Genomic DNA, 16,528 nt, shown 5'->3' with positions numbered 1-16,528 from the left:
TGGTAGGGGCAATACAAAAAATTTAAAAACAAATGTAAACAGTACAGTAAAGGAACTTTGTTGTAACTACTCTTGAATTCGCATTTACTGCAATTTTTATTTTTTTGTACTCTCAATTTTTTAACCAAGTTACGTGCCTTGTCCCTTCAGAAATTTATGCCTCAACATTTGTTCCCCTTTTCCAAGACCAATTGAGGACCGTTTTTGCAAAACTTGCTAACTGCAAAATTTGCAAAACTGAGATTTTGATGGCTTCATTAACATAAGGCAGGCCTCTACATGATGTTCAAGGCGTCTTGGTAAAATTGGATTATTTCTCTTCATTGTGGTGTGTCAAAGTGTGATCGTTTTTCCAAAACTTGCTTTCTGCTATGTGAGAGTTACAGCAAAATTTTGCTTACTACAGTGTTTTGTCTGTCCTGTAAAATTTAAGTTTTTTCAGTTAGCAAGTTTTGCAAAAGCGGTCCTCAATTTTTCATGGGAGATAATGAACAGTTCAGCATGCATAAACACAAACTATAGTTCTTCCCAATGCAATGCAGAAGAAAGAAAGTTTATTTTTAAGGATAATGTTATCTAAGAAATTTATGTTTCACTTTCCAGATAGTTTGTTAGATTTTTCTGTTTGTGTTCTTTTGTTTTCAGTATTTGTAATGTGCATACTACTCATTCATAATTACAGAGATATCTAGGCTCACTGCACGATAATATCATCAGGAAGAAATAGAATAACCACGAAAGTGAGTAGCAAATAAAAATGAAGAAAAGTAAAGATAACCACAAACTTTTCCTAAATGACAAAATTCATGGGCAAAACTTGTATTTCTGCAATTTGATAATCCAAAATGATTTCTATGCACAATTTCCAAACACAAGTTATTCTATTACACTATACGTTTCTTCACATTTATAAGGAAAACTTTAACTTATATAAATCCAGTAATATATTGTTAATGAGCTAATGTTTTAATTAAACAAATGAACCGATTTTATTGGCATCATCTATACTTTTCAAGATAAACATTTTCCATACGAAACCTCAAGTTTTTATATGCAAGTTTCGTCTCCAAAATGCAATAAATGCCGGTAATAAAGACAAGGATTTCGCTGAATATCACTAGTCAAAGAGTTACAATCTGCTAAAGAGTAAACTATCTATATGAAATATTTTATAACACAAAAAAAAAAAAAAAAAAAAAAAAAACATGTGAGATTCAGTCTTACCTTTTATTTTGGGAACAGGTTGGTGTCCTTGCTTCGAACATTTCGGACATGCTCCAGCCAAATGTTGACTTGTGTAGAAATTTTCACAGCACATTAGTTCTTCAAAAAGAATTTCCAAGAAATTCCATAACTCTGATACCTTTTCTATCACTGGCAGTCTCACATGTACTGTTTTACTGTCAAACGAAGCTGCAACGTAAGAAGGGAAGAAAATAAATAAATATATAATAAAACAATTCATCACTCTCGAGGTATTAAGGCACATGACAATCAGTCAAATACAAAGCTACTCAGGGTGCGAATTAAGATTTCTGATGAGGGGGATAGAATCCTAGATAGAGAATACCATACATGAAATTATTATTATCCTCATTTGATAAAGCTCAACGCTTGTTCGCACTGAGTTGCTTGTCTTGCATCTTGATCATAATAATAATTATATCCATGAGCAGGCTTAAGATAAGATGTGTAATTCCTAAGTTATTGATTGTTGTCAGCTTGCCAGTGTTGATAATACATCAATATTATTTTCTTTGCTTACTTTATACTGTACTTCATAAAGTATACTTGTATTAAAACAATTTTATTTTGTGAGGGAAAATAGAAGTTATCCCTGGCAGGGAAATTTAATATGAATTTATGAGAGGGGATAACTTTCCAACAGAGGGCAAAATACCCCCCCATCCCATCCGTTAATTCGCACCCTGCCTTAAAACAATATACTTTGCATACTTCCACTCAGTAATGAGTTTTGGAATAATATTCTGGGGAAATTCTACAGATAGTAACAGTATATTGCTACTACCAAAAAGAGTAATTACAATAATAGTAGGTGCCAAATCTATGGAATCTTGAAGGACCATTTTAAAAAACTATAAATAATGCCCATCACTTGTCAGTATATTTTTTCATTAATAATCTTCCTTGTATGTAATAATGAAAACTTGGTAACTAATTCAACAGTTCATAGCATAAATACATGTCAAAAAAATTAATTCCATTGGCAAGTTTATCGTGCTATCAAAAAGTTGTGTGTTATATGGCAGTAAAAATTTATGGATATAAAAAATCAAAACAAAAGATTATTTAGGGCCAAATTAAAGAAGTATCTAATTTCTCACGCCTTCTATTCTTTAGATGAATTTAGGATGTTCAACAATGCTTCATGAATATTTCTATCTTGTACCGATACTAACCACTAGTGTTGTACTAGTTATATTGTAAAACACTTTTGTGTGTGTGTGTGTGTGTGTGTGTGTGTCTATATATATATATATATATATATATATATATATATATATATATATATATATAGACTATAATTAAGATTTTATAATACTATTAAGGTTTTTTTGACATGTTCCATATTCTAGCTGTGAAGCAAAATATGAATACCGTGGAATGTTAATAAATACAATATAATACAATACAACATGCAACTCAGTGGCAGAGTTAACTTTAACTTAGCAACTGTTTCTCATGAGTCTAATTCATCTGCCAGTCATGCAGACCCAAATAATGGTCGACTTACATTAAAGAACAGTTTTATTGTTTCATTCTCTGCTTACAAGACTCAGTAATCTTGTCCATTTACAAGCACAGAAAACCTCATTCTGCTAACAGTCATAAAATTTCTACATTCACGATACTCTATCATTCTAATCCTATTAATCCACATACAACATGAAGATACATGGACATTATCAAAGACAAAGAGGAAAGGGGGAAATAGGGAAGATTTGAGAATGCTGGGTTTGCAGTGAAAGATCTGTTCTTGTGCAGAAAATTATGAATGAAAGAATAAACAGGTAAAATTATTGCCTTAACTCTTTCATATTAAAATAAACTAATGCAATGCATTCAATTTTTTAGATCAAAAAGACTTAGAACACAACAAAGTTTAATTGTTTTTAAACAAATATGTCGTCATTACTACAAATAAACTTTCACCAACCTGTTATGACAACCCTGCCTTCACCCTGCCTCAGCAATCCAAATATCTGTTTTTGGTCCAGTGCAGCATCAACAAGAGACTGCACACATTCTCGCAACACTCTGTTGATGCTTTTGCCATTGAAAACCATCGGAAGGTTTGCAACTTTTCGTGGATCAAGGTACGGTCCACAGGTACATCCATGATTAACAAAAACACACACTGTAAAAGACAACACTTTCTTACTGGAGGCATGAAATTCACATTTCTTACTTTTCAAACCCTTTCTACAGTATAGCTATTGATGGGTGAAATTTCTATTTTCTACATTTTTCAAACTCTGTCCTTGTGTTTTTGACACATGATTACAGTGTCATAGATAATGATGTGGTGAAGTTTCATTTCTGTGAGTTAATTAGTTTCTGAGTTGTTAAAAATATTTTGAAAAATTTGAAATTCCAAAAATAAATGTGTCGCTCAATTTTTCAGTAAAATGTTCGAAATTTTTTTGTAAGACCAGTGGCATATTTAGAAAAACATTACGCATTAATTTTCCTACACCTTTATTACAAAAGGGGGTAACATTTTTTCGTAACTACTGCATACCTAACAATATAAATTTTCCACTGCCACCATAAATATTTCATTTTTTATTTAAAAAAGTATTCATGTAATCATGAAACCCATGCACTATTTTGTTAACCACTGTGTATAGAACAAGCAGTAAAAATTTCATTTCCTAGCATCAAAATTTATTTATTTTCCAATGGCTAGAATTGACGATCAAGTCATTTTCTCTTCCTAGCATCAAAATTGTAAGAGCCTTTACACTTCGAACCTGACGAAATGTGCTGAAAAAAAAAATTGTGAGAAAACAGTCTGTATAATTTACATGGAAGTGAAGTTCAAGGGTGCAGCCATTTATATAATGTGTAATTGTTATGCTTTCGAGCGTTGCAGCGCATTGAAACTTGCTCAACATATAAATAAAAGATTGCTGATTCATTTTTACAAGAAAACGAAAATGCTATTTTTGACTGAAAATTACCAAAATTTCACTTGTCATCCCCCTTAAATGAATCTACAATATGAAATAAAATTCAATCAATGTTGAATAAAGTAACAAAAATATATTGTCGATTAATATACATATTATATCAGCAATAGGATTGCTGGATACTACATCTTAAACACCATTCAGTTCTATGCCATTCAAATAACATTTTAAACATGAGTTAGAATGATGTCAGTAATACCGAGTTGCATTTGTAATAATTAATTAACTAGTGGACTTTCTCGTGTTAATTATGTAAGATTTGTCTGGCTTACAGCTGTTTCAGTGCTTACGCACCATCCTCAGAGCCTACTAGATCACGGCATCATCTCGAACTTCTCTGCCTGTTATGTGGGTGTGTTCGATTGTTGAAAGGTGTTGAAGAGTGGAGTCAAATAGTGTGTGTGTACTGAAATTGATCTGTGTGATGAGAATTTGATCGGGGTGTGTTTTAGTGTGTTTGTATATTTCATATTGTTCTAGTGTGTTGAGTTTTTGGTTCTTGGGTTGTATGTGTAGGATTTCAGGCAGAGAAGTTCGAGATGACGCCGTGATCTAGTAGGTTCTGAGGATGGTGCATAAGCACTGAAACAGCTGTAAGCCGGACAAATTTTACATAATTAACACGAGTAAGTCCACTAGTTAATCAATTAATTATATTCAAGTGTTAAAAGTAGTGTACGCAAGATTCAAAATTGATGCACTGGTAATGTTATAACACAGAATTTCTTATACAATTTCTCAAATATGTGTTCATGGTGGGGTGAAATGATACTTAACTCATTACTGGTACACCCCAGACAAATGTTTTAGATAATACAAATTTAAAGCAGGCAAATCATAGTAAACATTAACGAGAAAATAACCATATTATGTTCTTGTAAGAGTGACATATTTACTACAGCATAATAGAATGCTAGTGGTCTTTTCTAAGACAAAGAAAACTCGTTAAAATATTAAATTAATACCAATAATTATAATAATTACATTAACGTCGAAAGTATTAAATGAACATCAACCATATAACAAATAACTGCTAAATTGTTAAGGACATATCACTGCATGAAAAATTATTGAAAACCAAGAAGAACTGCTGTGACTTTTCATTGCTTTTCGTTTCCTCACATGTGCTACTTAACACGATTTTGTGTCTGAACAATAATAATGTGAACAGACGAAACTGTGAAGGAGCACAAAACAGAGATGCAAAGGAAAGGAGGTATGCTATATGAAATATTATGTATCGCACATATAATAGGTTGTGCGCATAGAGAATGATAGCTTTGGTTTCTTTTTATTCTTTATTTGACAAGTCATATTTTCATGTGGCTAATCTCCTGTAAATGAGAGACATGATATAAATGGCTAAGATAAAGTCAAAAAGTGGCATTTGTTTCATTTATGAAAACTACAAAATTAAATTTCTTAGAAAAAATGAAAACATTCGCAAGTCACTGTAAGTTTTGAAGTAATCTTAATAACATAATAATTTTGTTTAAATACAGCAAGTGACTTTTATGTGGATGGCAAAGGGACTTCTTTAGCCACAAAGAGCAGTAGTTTACATAAATACAACGCAATATGTCAAGTTTCTTTTAATTTAACAGCATTCAAAATAAAATAAAAATTCAGGGAACTTAAGAACATATTTCTTTTGACATTTTTTTCATTTTCTTCATGCAGCAGGGTTGAAAATGTAGAACTGCCTGAAAAAACCTTCTTCACAACAAAATTCACATGTTTATCTTCTGCACATACCTGCTGCTTGTTTCTGCATAGTGGATGTATCGGGTTCGGTGACTGTGATGCCAGTTGTTCCGCCATTTGTTGAACTGGCTTCTCTATCCGCTGCAGTTGTGGCTGCAGATATGGCGCCACTTCCTGGTGACAACTGCTGTGGCTCCATACCACTGGGGGTACCCACCCCGGCCAAAGGTGGTGGAATATTGCATACACGTGCTTTGTACCGGCTGGCTCCATGCGCAGCTACACAATATAACCAGTGTCAGTTTCAGAACACTGTCCAATTAATCGCAATGTTACGTGCACATAAAACTCTATTAGCTAATTATATAAATATTGATTTTTTTTTTTATTTAAACAGCAAATTCAAATATATCCGATTTTATATTCCTGTTCGCCATCTCTCTGTTCTCAAAGACTACAGATTCTGATCTTCTGCTTCATGGGCAATCATAGCTTCCCTCATATTTTCATTCCATCATTTCATTTTACACAACTGCAGTGTCTCTATGGCAGTAAGGGCTGTTGAAACCAAGTGCCATCCTTGTTTAAAGGTTTTTGAAAAATGTCTAACATTTGCTGATACCGTTCACCATTCACTGTAATAACATTCTCATTTTCATCTTGAAAAAAGTAGCGATCAATGATCATTCTAGTAGAAACCGCACACCATACAGTCACCTTTTCATTGTGTATTAGCTGTCCATGCAGTGCTCAGACAACATTCAATTGTTACAGCTCTCATTTCATTTTACAGTTCTGTCAAACTCAATGGAACCAACGTGTCATGAACGATTTTCAGGTAAGATTACAATAAACCGTAAGATAGCAAAGGGATCATATGAAATGTATCATTTTCAAAAAACGACATGCCAGTAAAGTGCACTATTTAAGCCATATATTGTGTTCTTTCGATATTTCTAAATCTTACACAGTAAAACCTCTGTTAACCGACTGACCCCATTTTGGATTAGCAAAATTTCGGATAACAAACAAGGCACTCAGCATACAAATGGCCCAACTCACAAAATTATATTTCCACTTTACCTCTTTGTAACAGTGCGCAAAATGTAATACACAAACAAAAACATGCTGAAACCTCATGAAAAAACTGGGAACGATGATTAGACTGATTTATACTTTGAAGAGAATAATATAAGGAGCGCTTTAAAGCGATAAACTCAATATGCAAGTTTTGTGGGTTGGACCATTTGAATGCTGAGTGTCTCAAATGTATATTCTCTTTTAGAGTTCAAACTGACTCACAAAAGTTGTGTACATGAAACTATCACTATATTAAAAATAATTGATACAAGGCATACAGTAGATACAGTGTTACTAAAAGTAAATATTGATTCTTCACTATTTTTTTAAGAAAAAGTGCAAAATTTTCTGTTGGGTTTCTTGTTTGCATCTTTTTCTAGCAGCAATGTCATGCCTGCTTAGTGCTAGGGGTGAGTTTAGCAGACTCACGTAAACAACGAAATGTATTGTTGCCCTCTCACACACTCCTCTGACCTGCTTGCTGACAACTACTTGCTATTACTACTGTACTTTGTCATATTTTGCCCATAAAGTGTTGATAATAATATGTTTTATTTAACGACGCTCGCAACTGCAGAGGTTATATCAGCGTCGCCGGAATTTTGTCCCGCAGGAGTTCTTTTACATACCAGTAAATCTACTGACATGAGCCTGTCGCATTTAAGCACACTTAAATGCCATCGACCTGGCCCAGGATCGAACCCGCAACCTTGGGCATAGAAGGCCAGAGCTATACCAACTTGCCAACCAGGTCGACTAAAGAGTTGAAATTAAAAATAAATATAATACGAGTGTACTGTACACAGAGTTCCCAGACATCCGGATTTTCCAGGATTGTTCTGGATTTTAATGATGTGTCCTGGATTGAATTATATTTGTCCCAGAATATCAAAAAGATTTCTAAAATACAATTCTTTGCTCATTTCTGAAAAATTACTTTTAAAATGCCTTATTCATTTTTTCAAGGCCTTGTCCAACCTATGTTCAATGTTGTCATCAATGACACCTGTGGATTATATTGAAATAAAAATGATAATACTACAGTATCTTTATTCTTTATTCTCTTTGGAAGTTGATTTATTAGTTATAGAATTTAAACACTGTATCATGCATTTTTTCTGTAGACTATAGATCAACCTGTAATATGACATTTTTTCAGGCTTATCAATAATTCCAAGGAAATTTCATAACATAGCAAAAATGTAACAAAATTAAAAGTTTAGGCCCTATATAATTTGTTGAAATACATAAAACGAATAAAATCAGTTGTATTGCATTTGATAATTCTAATTTTTAGTCACATTAAGGTATGCAGTATCATCACCTGTCCTGTATTCCTGACGAGATTCTGGCAACCCCGAATGTACATCATATGTAAATTTCGTATTACATAAACAGAGTACATACTATAACTTTCAAATTTCTTTATAAACATTCAGTTACACAACTTACACATCTTGGTTAATCTGATTTTTGCTACTGAATCTTACTACCTATCTCACTTCATTTACCACACAATTATATGTTCTAAAATACATTAAATTAAGAATACACATTGTTAGAATCGATTTTGTACCATTTTCTCAAAGATTCATTAAGTTTTGGTAAAACTAAGTATACTATCTACCAAAAAGAAATTGGGCAGTGTTTTTGCACCTTTAGAACTTCGTGGTACCATCTCTTGTTGCTATAACAGCAGCCACCTGTCAGGCATGCTCTCCACTAGTTTGTGTAGGATATCCACTGGAATGCGTCGCCATTCCTCTTGCAACATGGCACTCAGTTGGACAATGGAAGTTGGCCGCATCTTACGAGGCCTCAATCGCCGGTCCAATTCGTCCCAAAGGTGTTCAATGGGATTGAGATCAGGATTCTGTGCAGGCCAGTCCAACCGGTGAACATTATTGTCTGCATACCACTGCATAGTAGCCGCCGAAACATGGGGTCAACTTCCATTGTCCAACTGAGTGCCATGTTGCAAGAGGAATGGTGACGCATTCCAGTGGATATCCTACACAAACTAGTGGAGAACATGCCTGACAGAGTGGCTGCTGTTATAGCAACAAAAGGTGGTACACGAAGTTCTAAAGGGGCAAAAACAGTGCCCAATTACTTTTTGGTAGATAGTGTATATTCATGGGTATCACTCCCAAATGAACTGACTCGTAAATGTTGAATATGATCAAAATCTGCTCTACAATTAGAAGACATCACTACATATTTACTGACTATGATAAAAATATTTTTGTTCGGTGTCCAGATGATAAAACGTGTATTTGTATGAAAATTTCAAAATCGATTTTAGCAATATAACATTTTCTATTTAATTTCCTATAATGAGAAACTAAAACTTGAAGTATTACATAATACTGTAAATGACAAAGTGCAATATTCAGGAAATATAATAAGGAAATAAGTTACCAGAGAAAATTGGGAATTGGTACCTGACTGAAGAAGGTGACGAGAATAAAAACATTTAAAAAATAAATACACATAGTTATAAGAGAAACGACAATTGGACCAGACTGAACTGGATGTGGGAAATTGAATATGTTACAAACATTTCAAAAACTGACAAGTGGATATAGAATCACAATTCTGTGCGCTGTTAAATGAGATCATAACATTGGTACAAATATGTCCACTGAATATCAAAAGGACGGTCCAAGAAAATTCCACCATTCTACCATAGTTACTAGACAAACAGCAACATAGATTACAATAAAAGTGACTGTATGATACACAGTGGTGGGAGAAGTGTGTGAAGGTGGGGGGGGGGGGATAATGGGACTGAAGCTTCCCCCCCCCCCAGACGTTGAGTTCTTTTATTTTTTTCAGAATTTAGTTTATAGCATTTCACAAACAATATTTGAAAATAATTATTGAAGAGTTTACTGTTGTTTATATTATTTTCTGGTCGTAAAGGAAATCCAGTGAAGATTTCAAATACATCAATCTGATTACAGCTTCCTCAATCCAATTCATTGGATTTATTCACAGAATAGAATATCTAAATAGTGTTCTGTTCTTTTAGTACCCCTAGAATAAAATCTTGGCTGCGCCACTATTTCTTTTAAGCATTATGATTCTGCTGCCAACCTTACTACAAAACAGAGTGAGAATTGTTGAAGATTTAATGGAACAGTTCTTGTACCTAGCTGTTCAGTTTCTCCTATCAATTTTATTCCAACATTAAATGAACAAAAAGTCTTCGAAGTGGCTTTTCTGTGTGTACTTCTGTTTCTAGAGTTAAAACTGTTTCAGTTTATAAAATAATATGTGTGTGGATCAAACATTCTCGCAATGCTTCGGTTTCCCTTACCAATTTCATATCGAAGTCTGTGTAAAATAGGGTAACCAGGCATCCTGTTTTTAATGAGACTGTCCCTTTTTTCAGTATCTTGTCCCCTGTCCCGAGAAAAGTATGCTCAGGATGTCAAATAACGCTTTTCTTTTTAAATGGCGTCCCATTTCCCTAAATTATTGTTAAAATATTTATTTTATTTTATTTAACAATCATGTAAAACATTAATTCTATACTGTTTCCATCAGATGTCACATTAATGAATTCAATTCGATAATCGATACCTCAGAGCTTAGATCGATAATCAAAAGGTTTTGATAATTCTACTACCAGGTAGCAATGAGATTATTCTCCACTTCTGGTTTGCTGGCTTCTTCCTAGTTGTAAGTTGTCGATTGTAAAAGGTTGTTTTTTTTTTGTAAGCGCAAGTGTTGTGTTCATGATATTTGTATAAGGTTACTGAGTTTCATTTCATTTCCATATATTCTACAGTAAAGTTATTCATAAAAAGTCAACATTGAACACATCAAATATTATAATTACGGTAATACAACATACATAAAGCTAGGCACGAGTTTAATATGTTAAGACCACGTGTTGGTAAAGATGCCAAAGTGTAAGTGTAGTTTTACAGAAGGATTAAAAAGGAATATCCGTTTCTTGTTGAAAGTCGTGATGGTGGTAAAGTGTTATGCATTGACTGCAGAGCTATTTTTTCTATTGAACATGGTGGTCGTTCAGATATCAGACATTATGTTGCTAAAAAGAAACATAAAGAAGCTGTTGCCGCAAAAAGTGAAAGCCATAAACTAACCTCTTGGATGTCGACAAAAGAAACAGATAAAATGTTGTTGTTTTCTAATGCCAGGCATTTGACAATAAAGTCATTTGACCTCTTGCACTCCAATATTTTTTCAAGATATTATCATGGTCAACCACTGAAGCACAGATTTTGAGGTGTTCCATTCTTGGTTTGAGTTGCACAATGGGCAGTTAGGTGACTGATATATTCCAATTCTATGCAGGTGTTTGGCCAAACAATCATGGCCTGTTGCCAATCTAAATGCAGCAACAGACGATTTTCGTGGTAAATCGGGAATTAACTGTGGATTATGATGCAGAGAGTTCCATTTTTCCCTTGTGATTGTGTTATCAAATTTTGTTTGTTGAAGTCTAAGTATGTAGATATAATAAATCTCTTCACAGAGTAATACGTAGATTTAGTAACAGGTCTGTAAGTAGCAGTGCTGCCCTTCTTTGCTAAAGCATCCGCATTCTCGTTTCCCAGGATTCCACAATGGGATGGTATCCATTGGAATACAATTCTTTTATTGAGTGATATTAATTGAGAGAGCATTTTAGTTATTTCTGCTGTTTGAGATGAAGGTGTGTGTTTAGATAAAATGTTGATTCATATCAACTTTAATAAGTGTCCCTTTTTTTTCATTTTGGAAATCTGGTCACCCTAGTGTAAAAAAGAACAGTGTAGCAAGTTCCCAATAGATACTCATGATTTCTCATTCCAATTTTGATTCATTATTTTATAGAGGGGGAGAAGGGAGAGAAACATGTGGAAGGTTTGCTCGAATACTTGGTTTCTCTTAACCTAAACCTAAAATTAGCACACGAAACGAATAATACAGAAAGTCATAGAAGAGAAGAGGAGGAGGAGCAAAAGAAGAAGCTGTATACATACTTTTCTGACCAGGAGGCTGCAAAGGATGTCCGCTCTTAGCACACCATCCTACAGGAAATATATCTCTGGAGTCAAAACGACACCAGTAGTCGAATGCTCCTCTCCAACCATCAAATGTTACATGGATCATTTCGCCTTTAACAGCACCTAAAAATATGCAAATTTGTATATCTCAAACTGAACTAAACTCTGTTATTTCATAGACACAAAAAAGATGTAGTTCTATTTGTTCAATACTCCTTCAGTATTCTTATGAAATACATTAAATCTCAAAATTGAGCGGTAATTAACTCACCTACAGTTGCAGCACAAATCAGCTGAGGATTCTTCTTATCCACTGCTTCAAGTTTCATACCCACTTGAAACATGTTGTTCTTAGGTGTGGGGGGTTCCTTTTTAAATATCTTTGTAGGAGCCATTTCTGCACCATTAAGTGTCTTCAGAAGAAACATTGGCCATGATGATGCATTCATTCGAAAACCTGTGAGATAATTATGATACAAACGTATGTCATATTAGGGCAAACAAAACGGATTGTTAGAGCCCGGATGTTTGGCAAAATGCCTTTTTTACTCAGTGGAAGTAAATGATTATTTTCATAGCTATAAATGTGATTGGGGTAAATCAAAGTGATTGGGCCAATTTTTATTTTGCTTATTTTGTCTTTTTAAGGTGTTACTTACTAATTCAATAATAAATGCCTTTTTTTGCAATTTTAAAGCAATATTTCTTGTTTATTTGCAATTTTCTAATTAGCTGTAATGTAATGTTTATGAAATTTAAATATATGAAACAATGACTCATTTTAAGTTCTGTACCTTTGTTTCAGATATACTGCCATGTAATGCCAAAAAAAGTGCAAATAATGGAAATACCAAGTATAATAGTACATTATGCAACGAGCCTATAATGATAGTAATTAAGACACGAGTATGGATATTTATGAAACGAGCGCGAGTTTCATAATATTCATACGAGCATCTTAATTACCATTATAGGCAAGTTTCATACGACTTTTTATGCTCGACCATATTTCTAACTTGAAATTATTCAGATGTATACATTTTATTTGTATCTGACAAGATCGGAAGTGACCTTGTTCTAGGTCGTAAATTGTGAGATGTGCGCAGACGCGAAAGTATTGATTTTTTCCAAGGAACAAAAATGTCATTGACCTTGAAGTAATCCCGTTAAACTTCATATAACCTTGATTATTGAATTCGACATTGAAAAACGAGATGACAAATTGAATTTATTTGAATATTATTTACAATTAACGCTAATTATTATAGTAACAGAATATAACCTTCTGCGACAGTATTGGATTTCCAGCCTCTGTGACTTTTCGCTAATTCTCTTTCGATTGCATATCCAAGAATAATCAATACTTGCAGTTTTATAACGGTACAAAGCTGACTTGTCATTGGCTGAACACCTGTAAGCTGAGTTGTCATTGGCTGAACACCTGTACTTTAATGACATGCATTAAAGGACTGCTACCAGGTGTATAATTACTACATTTCGGCATGGTCGAGCATAAAATAGATTATGCATACTCTACAACTTAAAGACGCTATTTTTATTTTTTATTTTAGTAGGTTATTTTACGACGCTTTATCAACAGCTTTGGTTATTTAGCATCTGAATGAGATGAAGGTGATAATGCCGGTGAAATGAGTCCGGGGTCCAACACCAAAAGTTACCCAGCATTTGCTCTTAAACCAAGAAACTATTGTCCCCTTCTTACTCATGAAATGAGCTGCAGAAACCATATTGCTAGTAATGATGCTATTATTTAATATGGAATAACTCCATCCCTTTCCCAGTAATATTTTTCTGTAGTGCTATTTTGTTTGCACACAAAATGAAGCTCTTATGAATATTTTCTTTCAAAGAATGAGAGGTCAGATTTTTCTATTGTTTACTGTTGTCCACTGACAAACAGGTTACATACCCTATCTCCTGGACATTTTCCATCTCATTCATTTTATAAAAACGAAAAGGCAACATTAACGAAAAAGATATAGACATTCTAAAAATTTTATAATGGAACTCTAGGTCTTTAAGAAACAAAATGGATTTATTAGAGCAAGAAGTTCAGGACAAAAATCCTTCTATAATATGCATACAAGAATCTTTTCAGATTGCTGATATTTTTAAATTTTACAAATTTGCTGGCTACAAAATTTTTAATCTGTTTCGATAGAGGGGGTGGAGGTGTTGTTACCATGATCCACAACTCCATTCATGTAATTGAATCTAAACAACAATTTAAAGGCCAAATTGAATAAATTAGGACAAAATTATTACTTCAAAATAACATTTCATTTTCACTTTTATAAAAACACAGACCCCTCTACCACAGCTTCAGAAATTAATCCGAATTGTACTGTGTATACTAAGAGATAAAAATAAGATAAATACTTTTCACAATGTTTGAATTTTATCTGTAAATTTGTTGTGATAGAATTAAATTAAAAATATGTCCTGTAAATGAACTTCATAAATGTTTACTTACAGGTCTATTTTTCATAACAGCATAACAAAGTTCCTGTAACTCATTAATTAGCTATTAAATGAATTTATCTTCATTTAGCTGTTCCATTACCTAATGGTGGTTGAAGCATTCCTCCGTGTTTCTCGCAGTGACCAATGGGATGTATTTCATTAGAATCCACAAGACGCCAGAAGTCGTTTTTGTTGTCACTGCCATCTAACCTGAGTCTCAATCTTGGGCCAAGGATTCCAACAACTGATGCAATGCAAGTCGATGTCAGGTTTCTTGGATCTAGTGCTTCTAACTTCATTCCAATTTTAAACTCATTTGTTGGAGGTGTTATATGCTGTAAATAAAATTGAACTCAATAATTCTATTGTTGCACTTCATATACACCTTTCTGAAGAAATAAACAATTCAGAAGTTGGTTATCATGCTGTATTACAGTGATGTCTATAGGTTCGTTCCAACAAGAGGTTCATGGATCAGTTCACGTACGGTTCCTGTATCATCTTATGCTCAGGCGCTAGTTGAGCATCTGCTATGGGATTGAAACTGGACTGGACGCTGTTGGAACGCTTTCGCGGATCGTTATGTACTAAATCCAGAGATGCTATAACTGTGATCATCTTTGCTAAGAACGGGATGCTTATTATTGTTTTGCAGCTAATTCTAATTGCAGAAAATAGAATTTCGATCATTTTCTATAAAAAGATGACAAAAAATATGGAAGGCAAGAATTCCGCTAATTCAATGTCGTGTACTGGGGGACTCTCATCTAAAAAAATAGTCCTTTTTTTTTTAATTATTAATGTATGTACGTTATTTATTATATTTTTAATCAAAGCTGCATGTTGAAATTGTAATTAACTATTTCAATACCCAAATAATGTCCATTCCCTTTCTTTTTGGCGAAAATTTAAATTAAATCTCTAGTTTTATTATTCGTCTGTACTGTCACGTTTCATCTTTAACCTCATTGATGTGAACAGTCGATCATGTCTTTCTTCTGTATCCAAGAGACGTTGGTGAGCTTATGCGCATGCGCGTCTCTCGTACTCTTCCATACATGCCTCAATCCACGGACTATTTCTGACCGTTCCGAACTCGTGTCAAAAGCTTGTTGGAACGCCCGACTGCACTACATGTTTCCGGTTCAGAACTGGTTCTGATTGTGGTGGAACGCTTTTTCTGTACTGCGCATGCTCACGATGGTTACGGACGGTTCCTGACTGTTGTTGGAACGAACCTTATGTTTGATTAAATGGACGGACTACTTAGAATCTGACTCACAGTCATGAAAATTAATGGATACCTGTTTGTAGTATTCTGGGGGAGCAGTGACACTATTTGTTTCTCGCAGGTATACATCCCAGTCAAAGGTTGTATAGGAGTCAAACTGCATAACTGAAGCTGGCGAAGAAGCTGAAGAGGTAGAGCCAAGAGACCTCTGTTCAGTGCTGCCCACTGTTGGAGAGAACACCACTAATTAACTAACCCTGTAAAAATACGTTTTCTTCCTTGGCACAGCAGTCCTTCAGGAGCAATGGCTAGGGACCCTCAAATTTCTTCAATAAAATCACCTAAATTTCTTGAGTGATTAAGGTAAAAATTCTTCTTAGATGGAAAAGAAAAATTCTTGGGTTCTGTGATCATCTATACTTGAATTAAAACAGCTCAGTATGGCGACAGGTACTGTTTACAGTTTTATTAGTATGCGAGGGGCAAAAGAAATTGCTTCCTAATGACTAGAATGACAAACTCTAATTTTAATTCAGGTATAGAATAACAATAAAAAACCAAATGTGTGTTTAACCTACTAATTATTACAAACAAAAATTAGTCCGCCGAGTTAGCTCTGTGGTAGCATGTCTGCCTCCAGATTAGCCGGCCCAGGTTCGACTCCCGGCAGGGTCAGAAATTTTCTTGTAAAATTTCTACCTCAGGACTAGGAGAAATGGCGGTGCAGAACTTCTAATCACTAAATTGTGCTCCAATATGCTTGGGTTAAATCCCAAATCTCTCCTCAGTGC

The 16,528-nt window shown here is 34.1% G+C and overlaps 1 protein-coding gene across 6 annotated transcripts in view; it reads right to left on the bottom strand.

Annotated features, from left to right (window-relative positions):
- Positions 1-16,528, bottom strand: part of Scm (Polycomb protein Scm) — a 50,510-nt gene that overhangs the window by 24,370 nt on the left and 9,612 nt on the right. For all 6 annotated transcript variants that reach the window (XR_011334771.1, XM_069838980.1, XM_069838982.1 and 3 more), the window contains exons 5-11: positions 15,811-15,962; positions 14,607-14,841; positions 12,294-12,479; positions 11,999-12,145; positions 5,970-6,197; positions 3,179-3,379; positions 1,225-1,413 (exon numbers count right to left, since the gene is read on the bottom strand). Coding sequence is in view for 5 of the 6 variants with exons in the window: in XM_069838980.1 (XP_069695081.1) it covers positions 1,225-1,413; positions 3,179-3,379; positions 5,970-6,197; positions 11,999-12,145; positions 12,294-12,479; positions 14,607-14,841; positions 15,811-15,962 (1,338 nt within the window). In the remaining variant the exon portion in view is untranslated. The remainder of the gene's footprint in view (positions 1-1,224; positions 1,414-3,178; positions 3,380-5,969; positions 6,198-11,998; positions 12,146-12,293; positions 12,480-14,606; positions 14,842-15,810; positions 15,963-16,528) is intronic.

Source organism: Periplaneta americana, chromosome 11 (genome assembly GCF_040183065.1).
Source record: "Periplaneta americana isolate PAMFEO1 chromosome 11, P.americana_PAMFEO1_priV1, whole genome shotgun sequence".
NCBI lineage: Eukaryota > Metazoa > Arthropoda > Insecta > Blattodea > Blattidae > Periplaneta > Periplaneta americana.
Note: the sequence above shows the minus strand (reverse complement) of the source record. Positions and strands in the feature narration are given on the sequence as shown.